This window comes from Myotis daubentonii, chromosome 16, assembly GCF_963259705.1.
Source record: "Myotis daubentonii chromosome 16, mMyoDau2.1, whole genome shotgun sequence".
NCBI classification, from domain to species: Eukaryota; Metazoa; Chordata; class Mammalia; order Chiroptera; family Vespertilionidae; genus Myotis; species Myotis daubentonii.
In genome coordinates, this window is record NC_081855.1 from 11,044,310 (window position 1) to 11,057,499 (window position 13,190).

The window sequence follows — 13,190 nt, forward strand, 5'->3', positions numbered from 1 at the left end:
CCCCTCACATGGCTCCGGAAGCCCCCGGGTGCACGGGGAGAAGCTCGGAGCCAGTCAGGCACATTCGGCACCACTAGCTCCAGCGCCTGCAGCTGAGGAAGTCTGGAGAGAAGGGCCCCAGAGAGTCAGGGTGGCGCTGCTCTGCCTCTGGCCTGGCTCCTCACCCCAGGCCTGATCCTGTACACTTGGAGCCAAACCACTGCCAGGGCCCTGCAGCTGAGCATAAGCACCACAGCAGCCTAGCCGGAGGGCCCCGCAGCTGGCAGAATGGACGTGTGCATGGTTGGTAGTAGGACTAGTCACGGGCAAAATCCAGATGTGGTTTGTCTGACGCCTCACATTTCTCTGCCGTTTGTACATCCTCACCAGTAACTTCCTTCCCTGTCACCCTGTGTATCATGCCGTCACCCGATTCCTCGAACTGCTCCACCTCAGGAAGCTCTGTGGTAATTGCAGCTTTGGCTAATGGGATAAGAAGGATTTAGTAGTTTTAGGGTGGCCCTGGGGACGGGTAAGGACGAGGTGTAGGTACAAGTGAATGTCCCCACTAGTTCTCCCTAAGATTATAGCTGCAAGAATCTAACACCTGTTTTGGAAGCCATGGGGCCCATTTTTGCCTTACGTTCTGTGTGCCTGAGACCTGGGCCCAGCTTGCCTGGAGCAGGTGTACAGCTCAGCCTCACCCTGGGGTCTCTCGGTGCCTCTTTAGCCCCAGTGGGTCTTTTTCTTCAGACAGTATTTGAACAAGTGGTCCCCTGTCCTGAGAAACGTCTACTAATTAGCTTTCTCCTATTCTCTCTTTGTAGGCAGGCTGCTGGAAGGAGTGGTCCACTCACCATTCCTTGATTCCAGTTTAGCCTCCCGCTCACTGTGCACCTCTGCTTCTCTCTGCACTTGCCCTTCATTCTTCTCTCTCTGACTGGCTCCTCTGACCCACTTTCACTTAAACTGACGCATCATCAACATGGTGGCCTCGGCCATAGCCCTAAGGTCTTCCAGCTGAGTCCTCTGTCCCGTTCCAAAGCCTGTGAGAGAAAATAGGATGGCTCGGGCTCGGGCCAGACATTTCATCCCGGTGCAGTCAGTCCCTGTGGCAGTGGAAAGGGTGTGGGGACAGAGTACCCAAGGCTGCCCCTGCCCCTGCCAGGGCTGCTTCTGCGGAGGGGAGCTCGCCCTCAGCCAGGTGTGGACTCAGGCCCTGACTCACTTATCCCCATATTTCCAGCTACGATCCAGCTTCCACCCCAGTACACACACTTTACATCCAGTTCTTCCGTGGTTTGCAGTCAAAGGTAGAAATTCTTAAATTAACTGAGTCCTCTTTTGCCTCAGACATACAGAGGTATGTGTCCTCTCTCAGCCTTCCCTGCAATTCGTGGGAAATTTGGACTATGTCCTGGTTCTTTCAAAGTGGAAATTTTCTGTTTTGTGTCTCTGTTTTTGGTCTATCATCTTTATCTAAATTGAGGTCCCTCAGACTTAAATTTGTAATGTATTTTACACATGTATTTTTTTTAAGTAATAACCTTTTTTCTGGTCTATCCTAATTAATATTAATCTTTCTTAAGAATGTCAAGGCTTAATGTCTCCTATATATTTTAGAATTAATAATTCCCTTGTCTAATTCAATTCATTAAGAATGTATTGATTACCTATAATGTTACCAGCACTGTCAGTTCTGTTTTTATAATGCTCAGAAGGCTCATAATCGCAGTGAAAAAATTAGCCAGATGCATAAAATGCTTAGCAGACAGGACAGAGGAGCCCATAAACACGTAGTGAATGAAATGAATGAGTTGGCACAAACACGGAGTTCTCTGGGAGGTCAGAAAGAGACGGCAGGCCTGGACAGCCTGGCCAGGGAAAGCTTCCCGAGGAGGGGCCTGCGCTGGGCCATCTTCCTTGTTATTTTAAAACATCTTTATTTTGATTACGTCTCCTTTGATTAGCTATTTTTCAGCCTGGTGATGTTGACAGGGAAATAATACATGTCAGCATTAGTTTTTCCAACTTAATGGATCAGATGGGAGTGATGCATAACTTCTGAGCTTTGGGTGTGGGCTGTAAGCAGGAGATAGAGCGATAAGGCAGAGTGAAAGGTTACTTAGAGGAGAAATTTAAACACTTGGAATTGGGGTCGGCCACTACCTGGAGTTTCAATGAGTGACGAAGATTGAGTTTTCAGAATGAAATGGATTATTTAGCTGGCATTATTAACGCAAAGCACAGGGTTTAGCCTAAGTATTATAGGGATTTGCAAGAGACATTTTTCAAATTTACTGAAGGTTTTACCAGTAAGCACTTAAGCAAATGTAAACGTTTTGCGGGCTGCAGGGGAGCCGTGAACATTAGTCATCGGCAGTCACACTGGCCTCGCAGACGTGCTGGGCCAGGCTGCCGCTCGGCACCGCCCCTGAGGTTGTTGGGATTAGTCTCCTGGTGTGGATATGTTGCAAATGTAATAAGAACATAAACATTTTATAAGTATAGGAATTTCTGTTTTTACTGGTAACCAGTCATTTCAAGTGGCAGGAAGAACAAATTTGATCTCGACTTAAATCATAGTGGTGCTGGCATAGAGAACTTTGACCTTAAAGTGAAATCTTTCAAGGCTATGAACCACAATATGAAGAGTCAACGAGAAGGTTTTGTGCATGTCAGCCGGGCCTAGTTGTCATGGGGGGCGAAGGAGAGGAGCACCGAAAGGCATCTCCCTCTCAGATCAGAGAGGAGAGAGCATGTGTGGTTATTCTGAAGCATCGTGACTTGTGAGATGGAGGTTCTTCAATTCTCATGACCCTTTTTATAACCATAAAATAGTCAGGTATTTTAATAAATATAAAGAATTGCCTATCATATCATAGTAACTAAATTGATCATTTGTAACCACTTGAGAAACAAGTTGTAGCAGAAATACCTTTTACTAATCCGGAGCTATTTGGTCTAATGTCCTATCACTTTAGTTCCTTCTCTTTTCACTAACATGATGATCAAATGCTCTTCTCATTGACCGGTGTTATGTGAGCTGGTGAGTCTGAAGACAGGGCTCTCGTTTGCATGGTTGGTTAAGGTTTGTTTCAGCAACATTCCAGGCCCATCTTGGGTACAGGGACTGAGAGATGTGCACAGTAGAGGCGCTGAAGAGGTGGGGTGTGGAGGGCACGGAGGAGAATGGCCCAGGGAAAACATTCTGAGAGGTCTTGTTTGGATATCTGGGCTGATTCTTAGAGGATGAGGGGGAAATGCTCCCAGGAAAGACAGGGGACTGTTTGGGGGTGAGGTGGGGAGGCTGAGTGAGTTCTGGGGCAGAGGGGCTGGTGCAGGGCGCAGGGAGCTCTGGCACCTGGACCAGGGCTGCAGGGCGCAGCAGCGGGCCAAGTCCTGAAGAGGCACTTTTTGTTTGGCCTGCTGTGCTGTTCTACATTTGCCAACATTTAAAAATAGAAAAGTTTAACATAAAACCCCAGATTTCTGGGTTTCTTGGCACATTCCTCCATGGTATCTGCCAGCCAAACCTGAATAGCAGTTCCCACAGTCCTCACCATTCTAATTTTTTTCAGTAGGCCCACTTTTCACTCCTTTCTATCGCCAGCCTGGGCCCTGTGGTGTCTGTGTTTGCACACATTGCCCTACACCAAGGCCCAGTCCTGAGTGGGTGCAGGAGATGGAGTTACTGTACCTACATTTTATGTAGGTGAACTGAGCTGCTTTTTTTTTTTTTACATAGAATCTTGTAAATTAAAAGGGAGAGAGCTAGAGAATTAAACCATCTGGCTCAGAGCGCCAGGAAATGGAAACGAGCGTGCTTCCCTGCGGCAGGTGTCACGGAGCTGGGACAGTAGAGGCCTCCGGAGGTGGTCCCGAGCAAGTGCCAGGCTCTGGGAGGAATCCCTGAGACTGGACCGCTGGCTGGAGACAACTGTCAGGGGTGGATCGAATGATGGGAGTCCCCTCTGAGAATCCCAGAGTCTTTATGCATTGCTGACCCAAAATTTAAACTGAATTGATGTCATAGACGTCAAGAGTCACCATCGCTTCCTCATGAATTAGAAGGCTGGACCTCAGAGGTCAGCAGTGGGGTGTCATCATAGCTGTTTTTTTTTTACCTCCCTCTTAGATTAATAAGATGCTTGTAATTTTAAAAAAACTCATCAGCTCAGACCTGCTTTGTTTTTTACCTTGAAGAAAGTTTTTCTAATATAATACACAGTCCCCATGTTCTGAATATAATCATGCCCAAAATACTTCCTTATTCTTGAATTTCTTTTAAACATGTTTAGACGTTTAATTTAATTTCTAAGCAGGTTGCCATCATTTTTTATGTAATTGATATCTTTTCAAGCATTGCTGTAATCAATTTTCTTTTAAAATATATTTCATGTCCTCTCTTTCTTCCTACATTCCTTAAATTACAAATTTCCATCAGTCTTCTGCTGCCTGCAGTACCTATCACTTGAGTCGTCTTCAGAAATAGAAGATTCCTAAGTAAGAGTCTGGGGAGATGTTTTTAGAATAGTTATCTTTAGAGACTTTCCCCAAAAGCTCAAGCCAAAACTCAAATGTCAAATTTACACATGAAATTAAAGTTCAGTTAGCTCGGTTTGATTAAGGTTTGGGGTTTTCTTTTGTTTTTGAAGAAAGGAAATTTTATTTTGTAATTAAAAAATCATTTGTGCTGAAATAATGAGCCAGAAGTATGAGATTAATTTTTGTGTAAACCAATTACCTGCAGAGCTGCTTACAATATAAAGCTTTATTGGTTGAACATAACATTTCCTAGCCCTCTCTGACACGTTGCTTAAACAGAAAGGCCATATTTCCCCAGCAAGTTATTTTAAAAGTCAGGTCATTTAAATTACATTTATTAAGTGCAATAAATAGAAATCAAATTTAAAAACTTGTATGTTTATTCTCATTTGTTCCTAATTTTTATAGAAAATTCCAGTTTGATCAGGCTACTAAGGATTGGTGTTTAGTAAGCAAAGAAATATTATGTTTTAAAAGAGGAATAAATAATTCATAGAAATGTGTTGACAAATTTCTCCTCCCTCATAGTCTATTAGTTTCTTTCCCGCAGTCGCCTTGGGCAGGAAAGGCGGACGGGGAAGGATCTCGGGCATTGATGCTCAGTGGGAAGATACGCAATTTAAAAAGTAATTCCGTTTTGGATATGAGTTGGAAATAGGTCATCACTCAACCCTCAGCATGAGCCATAAACCTATTTGCATGAGTGAGTGAATGAATATAAATTGTTTTTTTACTTCAAGAAAATTATTAGATATTTTTTTCTGCCACCATTTCCCACCCCCCACCAAATAGAACTGTTTTCTTTATTCACACATTTATTCTATTTTATTAAAAATTAGAATATTTTTGCAATGTCATCATGCCCCATTCACCTGCTTTTCTGATCTTTCCTCTATACATTTCTTCCAGTGGAACGCCAGGGAGAACCACTCAGAGACATTAACTTCTCTGTTCTTAATGAAGGCCATCGCAGCAGCTGCTGCAGGTACGCAGGAGCAGCCGTGTTCTTAACAACAGTTTGCATGTGACAGTCTATCTGTTCTCATGCTGGTTTATTTTTCTGTAATTTGATATAATAAAATTAAATTCTTAATTTAAAGTTATAATTGAAAATAAAAATAGTTTTGCCATTTTAATTCTCAGCCATCATTTATAATTTATAACTGAGAAATTACATTCTTGAGTGTATATATATTTTTTCATATTCTAATATAGATTCATAAGTCTTTTTGAGTTTAAAAAAATAAATCAGTGGAAACAATTTATTTCAAGTTTGTCTGCCCCTACTTCCTTCCAACTTTAAATAGGCCCACCCTATTTAAATACATAATTCTGTATTATTTCACCTGTTCTTTTTCTTATAGATGAGTTTATCATTTGAGAGTTTGTAGTACTTGTGTTTATTTGTTTAATGTCTATCTTCCTTTCTAGACTAAACTTTGCTGTCTATCTTGTTCTCAGCTGTATACCCACACTTAGCATTATGGCTAACTACTAGTATATAAGCAATGAGAAATTTGAAGGAATTAACAAATGAACACTACGTAGCTTTATTTACATTATTGTATTTGATTTTTAACTATGTAGTAAGTTGTTCCTATTTTACAAATAAAGAAACTAACGCCAACTTGTTAACATTAAACAGCTAAATAGGGTAGAACCCTGCCTCCCCTGTGATCTTGTCACTGAGTTGTTTGTGTAAGCCAATTTGATTTGGGTTTCAGTCTTGACAAATAGCAGAGCCCTAATATATCCCTTACTTTTTAATTGAGGAACCCGAGAATCAGAGAGGTTCGATAAGTGGCCCAGTTCTACATACCCAGCTAACATCAGAGTCAGAACGTGGCCCCAGCAACCTACTCCCTATTCAGCATGCTTATTTAGGCTACTGCGTGCCAACCCCAACATAGCAATGCTAATGAAGAACATGAAAGCATTTCGGAATGTTGTTGTTATGAAAGTGTTCCAGGAGACACATGGTGACCATAGTACAATGAACACCATATCCCACCACCCAGGGTCTGCAGTTGTCAACGGTTTGCCACACTTGTTTCATCTCACCCTTGAATGGCCCAAGCACTTTGAGCTATATGGCCACATTAAATTAGGGCAGATGAAGCAGAGAAGTGGGGGACATACCTGTTGTCCCTCAGCTGATAACAGAACTAGTTTGCTGCCCTGTGTTCTTCCCACTTGAAATATGTCAAAAGACAACTGAAAGTGGGTGACCTACCAGGCCAGCCATAGTCAGCATTGAAGTGGAGTGACAGTGGAGGGCTCAGCTCATCAGAAGTGGCAGCTGAAACCAGCCTCACACTGGTAATGGGGTACAGTGGGTCTCCGACTTCAGCAAGCCTTAACATTGCCTGGATTCCTAGCAGTTTCCCAGGCAATGCTACACTGTGGGTCCAGGGACCACACTTAGCTAGAACCGTGGATTCTTCCAGGAAGTCTGTGCTCAGTCCTCTCCCCACAGCCCAGGAAACACAGGTAGCCTGCTTAGCCTGCCTTCATGTCTTGCTCTAGAAATCAGACCTTTGAGTAGCATCTGAAAAGGGAAGTGAATTTACATGGTAAAAGAAGCAAAAGGAATTAAAATGGTAAAAGGAACAAAAAGGCTAATGAAAAAGAAAATTTTTTTTTAATTTTAAATGAAGAATAAATGCCATAGCCGGTGTGGCCGAGTGGTTGGAGCGTCAGCCCAAGCACCAAAGGGGTTCGAGTCCTGGTCAAGGGCACATACCTGGGTTGCGGGTTGCCCCCTGCCCCCAGTGGGGGCACGTGCTGGAAGCAACCAATTGCTGTGTGTCTTTCACATCTATGTTTCTTTCCCTCCCTCCACCCTCTGAAAAGCAATTGGGAAAAAATCCTCATGTGAGAAATTAAAAAAATAAATAAATGGAGAAATAACTGGGTAAGTCTGTCTGTCAGTCTGTCTTCCTCTATTTCTCCACAGGTTTGGGATACTTTCCTTACCCATTTAGGAATAGAGGAGCAGATGCGTTTTTGATCAAGGGCTGAGCAGTGTGATTGGGAAGAAGGATACATGTTGGGTAGTTGAGCTAAAATACCACATCAGTCATTGATGAAATCGCCGCCAGTCCCTTGCGCTCTGTCCCTGACTTTGGTGAGTCAGTTGTGTTGGACTCAGTTGAGGGAAGAAATGAGCTTCTCTCATTCATCTCTGTATCAGGAATAGATTTCTTTTAAAACAGTTAAACTTAACTTTAATCACCACCTTATTCAAAGATTTCATTGTAAATCAAACTTGAAAAAATAATCCACTCTGTATCATTTCTCTTTGTCCCAGAACCATTATTTCTGCAAGTCCTCCTCCTACTTACAGTTTTACAAAGAATTTGATTCTATTACTGACGTATTTTCATTATGTACAAATCCTGCCATTTATCAAGATGAGCCCTTTGTTTATCTAACTCTTGTACTCTACCTTATTTTAGACAGAGCTTCAGTTAACTTGTAAAGCTATGTGAAATATGACAAAATTGTTCAAAAGCCCAGCAGACTTGGCTCAGTGGTTGAGTGTTGACCCATGAACCAGGAGATCACAGTTCAATTCCCAGTCAGGGCACATACTGGGGTTGCAGGCTCAATCCCCAGTGTGGGGTGTGCAGGAGGCAGCCAATGAATGAGTCTCTCTCATCACTGATGTTTCTCTCTCTCTCTCTCTCTCTCTCTCCATCCCTCTCCTTCTTCCTCTCCCTCTCCCTCTCTCTCTCTCTCTCTCTCTCTCTCTCTCTCTCTCTCTCTCTCTCTCTCTCCCCCTTCCTCTTTGAAATCAATTAAAAATATATGGTGTTTTCTTTAAAACCACCTCATAAAAAGACTTGGGAGAGATAAAATAGAGCCAAAAATAATCAATCTAAAAATGCAAACCATGGCCACCACCTGTGATTCTACCTAAGAGCCTCCAGGGAAGGGCGCCTGCTCTTTGCTGCCTTGCTCTGCACCACCAGCAGATTTGGGAATATCAGATGGCAGATCAGAGAGCTGGCTAGGCGAATTCTGTTCCTTTCAGCTAGCATTTGATAAACATTGCGTGGCGGTGTGTCCATGATTCTCCTCAAAATGTCTGACGTGATTTCCCTTGTGAGGCGGACGATGCATGTCCATTGCTGGCCGTGCTGGCAGGTGGAGCGATCCTTCTGAAAAGCAGGTCTGCTCTTTTCTCCCCCTACTTAAAACTGCTGGCTCTGCCTGTGCCCACAGGCAATGTTAGGTGTCTGACCTGGCCTTCCTGACCTCTGCTTTCTGCCTCTCCCCACCCCACACTGCACTCCAGGCAGTGGCCCCTGCCCTGCTGGCTCCCTGCCTGGGCCCCGCCTCTCCGCCCTTGTTGCCCACCTCCCGCCCACCCACCCGCTAGGTCTCAGTTTGTAGGTCAGCTTCCTGGAGCCCTTCCCTGTGCACCCTCCGCCCACTCTGTCCATCGGTCTCCCAGGCTGCCGTGTCCTCTGCTGACACTCCCGACTGTTGCTGCCTGCTACCTCTGCCAGCTCCCATATTCTATCTGGGCTTTTTTAGTGCTTTCCAATCATTTTTATCTCAGGGAGCACAGTAGAAAGTCAGGCTATTGGTACAGTGGGGTGAACTGAAGGAACTTTCTTTTTAACATATTTTTATTGATTTTAGAGAAGAAGGGAGAGGGAGAGAGAGAAACATCAATGATGAGAGAGAATCATTGATCGGCTGCCTCTTGCACATCCCCTACTGGGGATGGAGCCTGCAACCCAGGCATGTGCCCTTGACCAGAATCAAACCTGGGACGCTTCAGTCTGCAGGCCGATGCTCTATCCACTGAGCTGAACCAGCTAGTGCTGAAGGAACCTTCAAACCCAACAGGAGTCTCCTCCCCCAGCTAAAGGAAGCTGCCTGAAGGTCCCAGCTTGCAGCAGACCCAAGAAATAAGTGAATCAGCAAGTCCTATTGCACCAGTCTCCCCCCCCCCCCCCCAGACTGGGGGAGCTCTGGACCAAATGAGGGAGCCAGCGAGTCCTGTTGCACCAGTGCCCCCCACTGGGGGAGCTTGGACAGAATGAGGGAGCCAGCGAGTGACCTGAGCCCAGGTCCTGCTCCTGAGCTATTCCTTAGTGAGTCTGAGTGTCTCATCTGTAAAATGAGGGCAAGACTGTCTCAATACACAGGCTTCACTTGGTTCATTTTTGTTTTGTGTTTAATGCCATTCCCAGTGTTGATACGGGTCCTGGAAACAGGCTCCTTGTGATGCTGCCCGTGGAGTATAAACCAGTGTACACTCCAGAGTATAGATGGGTGGTGCAAGTCCGAACCCCTAAAACGTGCAAAATGCCTAAAGTCTGGCTTAACAATCGCACATCTAGAAACTTACCCTCAGAATGTATCCTGATCGGCTCTGTGAATAGCAGTCTGTCTGTAAGGTATTCCTCCCAACATTTTTTCTATGTAAAGAAATGGAAAAATACCGAGTATCCAAACAGAGTCTAGAGATGGAATTAATTGTGGTATAGCCATAGAATAGGCCACTGTGTAACTAATGATGATGATGTAAAAGAATTCTTAATGGCATGGGGAAATTATTAAGATATATTGAAATTAAGTAAGTAACAAAACCACAATTCAGTATGTTCTCGGTTATTTTTTAGGTAGATATGTTATTAAGAAAAGGCTAGAAAGAAAGAAACCAATATGTTTCCCTGAATAACCAATTTAGAATTTCTTCTTTGTGATTTTTTATAGTTTCAGTGTTTCCAAGATGAACATATATTGCTTTTATAATACATGTTTTAGGAAAAATAAAGCATCATGAAAATAAACTTCACAGAGTTTGAACTGGCACACCTTTGCCCATAACGTGCGGAAGCCCTGAGGTTCCAGGGTCAGGCCGGCCAGGGGGCAGTGGTCTGTGAGGGGCTGGTGCTGGAGTGACCTGCTCCCCAGGAGGTGTGCTCATGTCCTCCGCAGGCCTCGCCAACCTCCTCTGTTCTTACTCGTGTCCCTGAGCACGCTGGTTTACACACCAAAAGTAAGCCCCATGATTTCCTGTGATGTCCAGGAGGGTCAGAAATTAAGCTTCCACATACAGTTGCCCATCACGATAAATTAGATTCAGGTGTGCTTTTCTAAGGGTGCTTTTCACAATTCGAATACAACTGGCTCCCACAGACCTTGGAGAAAGAAGGAACAACCTTTTTTTCACACAAGGTCCAACTGAGGAAAAATAAAAATGTTTATGAGCCACATTTTTCTCCCACCCAAAATAAAACTTGCTTTGTAGAATCCCATAGGAAGGGGGAAATCTGTCCTTATAAGCTATAAAACACATTATGAAAGAATAACAGTTATAATATTTGCACTGCTTTTTCGCCATCTCAGTCTGGGCACACGGGGTGGAACAGCACAGGCACTGTCCTAAACTTGACTCTGAGAAATTATGTCACCCACCATATCTGAAAACCAAGTGAGAAGTCGTTTCAGGGGGTGGGAGAGGAGGGGTGCGGGCAGGTAGGAAGCCAAGCTGGAGACATGAGCCCTGTGCAGTCGCTTCATCAGCATGTGGGTTTGAAGAAGTACAGTAAGAACTTTGGGGGAAATATGAACAAAGTAATTGTTCAGAGGATGCAAAAGGCCAATAGTGGAGATAGAAGATAAAGACAGGTTTGGGAGGAGATTAAATTAGAGCAAAAGTAGAGTTTATCTTTAAAAATGGAGATGGTGTCCCCTCCTCCCCAAAGTGGAAGAAGGGTCAGGCAGTAAAGATGAGGATATTTGCCACTGCTGAGGGCATTAGGGGCCAGGGTGAATCTGGAGACTTGAGAAAGGGGAGAGGAATTGGTGGGTTATAGGGTTTTCTCTAGCAGGAGTGGAGACAGTGGGCCAGAAGGCGGATTCAGAAATGGCACCCAGAGTGGGAGTGGTTTTGGGGGGTGGGGAACAGAATAAAGACTGAGGGTGCCGAGCAAGGGCTGAGGAAGTAGCTGACAAGATTTAGGAGTGGTGGCCGGGACAGAGGAAGTTCTCCCTCCGACTGCATGTGCCATGGAGTCTCGGGGTAGCTCACCGGCCTTCCATCTCAAGCATCTGGACAGCAGCACATCACTGGTCGGCTCTCCGCTCCATCCGGACTCCCATCTGCTGGGAGCTGCCTCCAGGCCCAGCGCTCAGCACACCAGTGGAAGCTGGACTTCTCCAAGCCCCTCCCAGCTCTGGGTTCTGTTTCCCTGACTCACCGGGCATTCCAGCTGGCGCTCTCCTCATCTCCCAACCCCCCCTTCCCAGTCCTGACTTGTCATAGTCTTTTTCCTAAAGGGGCAGGGTTAGGAGCACAGGGCTTCCCTCCGGCCATGGGAACCTGCAGCCCTGGGAATGGAGAGTGCTGCCTCCCGTAGGGGGAAGGTGTGTGGGGCCTGCCGGGTGGTGTCCTCAGAGGCCCCGGCCTGACTTCTATGGGGAGAGGGCGCAGTGGAGTGACCTCAGGTTTCTTAAAGAATAAATGAACGTGCATGTTATCAGAAACTAGTACGTCCAATTTATGTTCACTTCAAAGTCTTCCACAAGGTTCTGCACAAAGTGTACTCTGAAAAAGTAGACTGTTGAGAATGAGGCTTGCGGTCATCATTGCCATTGCAGCTTCACTTGGCAGTTTTCCTTACATTTTCCAGTTTCGTGAAGAAGATGCCCAGACAGGAAAGAGCCAGCCCTGCTCCCAGCTGGCTTCCTCGGAAGGGTGGGTGCTGCTCGTCAGCTCCGATCGCTGCCGGGTTCACGCTGAAAGTGACCGCTATGCTCTGCTCTCTTGCAGCCCGCTGCTCGCTGTGACTTTTGCCGCTTGCTGTGCCGTCCCAGGAGTCGCCCTTCTGACCTGGGGGGTGAACCCCCTCACAGGAGCCCTGGGGCTCTTCAACATTTTCCTGTACACCTGCTGCTACACCCCGCTGAAGAGGGTCAGCATTGCCAACACGTGGGTCGGAGCCGTGGTGGGCGCCATCCCCCCCGTCATGGGCTGGACAGCAGCTACTGGCAGCCTAGATGCTGGTGAGTGTGTCCCGCCCGCTCAGCAGGCACGTGGGCAGGTGCAGGGCCGGCACTCAGGCTCTCCCCGCAGCATTAGCACGCACTGGTCAGAGGCACTTCCTGCCCCGGGCGGCAGGACTTGGTGTTCGAGTCCATTTCACTGGGCCCTGTGGGCAGTGCGCACAGGGGCAGGCTGAAACAGTGTGCGCACAGCTCACGGAGGCTGCCCTGGCTTCTCTCTCAACGGGAAGAGCGGGGCGGAAACCGGAGGCGAGCACCTCCGCCTGCGGCAGCAAGTGCAGTGGAAAGAAAGTGCCCACGGAGCACGAGTCGGGTTGGCCCGGGGACTCACTGGGGGCGTCCTACCAGGAGGTGCCTGGCAGGCCTCGGCTCGCCGGGACCGCCGCCCCTCGCTGGCAGGCCTGAGGCACTAGCTCCTTCCTCCCACAGACCCGGTGTTTCCCCTCTGAAAGAACAGACTATTTCCATTAGTTTCTCATTTATTTTTATATGGTTTGCTTAAATTGTTCATGCTGTCTACAGTAAAACCATTGAGACATTTCCACATTTTTTTGGTGATATGTCACAACTAAATTTGTGGGGTGAATAGCCCATTTTTACCATCTGTAAGGGAAGTTTCACAGTCTAATTAGTCA

General features: G+C 46.0%; 1 protein-coding gene across 1 annotated transcript in view; it reads left to right on the forward strand.

Moving 5' to 3' along the window:
* LOC132217981 (protoheme IX farnesyltransferase, mitochondrial) overlaps positions 1–13,190 on the forward strand; it is a 121,071-nt gene that overhangs the window by 98,070 nt on the left and 9,811 nt on the right. The window contains exon 6 of the mRNA XM_059668567.1: positions 12,323–12,555. Within this exon, the coding sequence (XP_059524550.1) occupies positions 12,323–12,555 (233 nt within the window). The remainder of the gene's footprint in view (positions 1–12,322; positions 12,556–13,190) is intronic.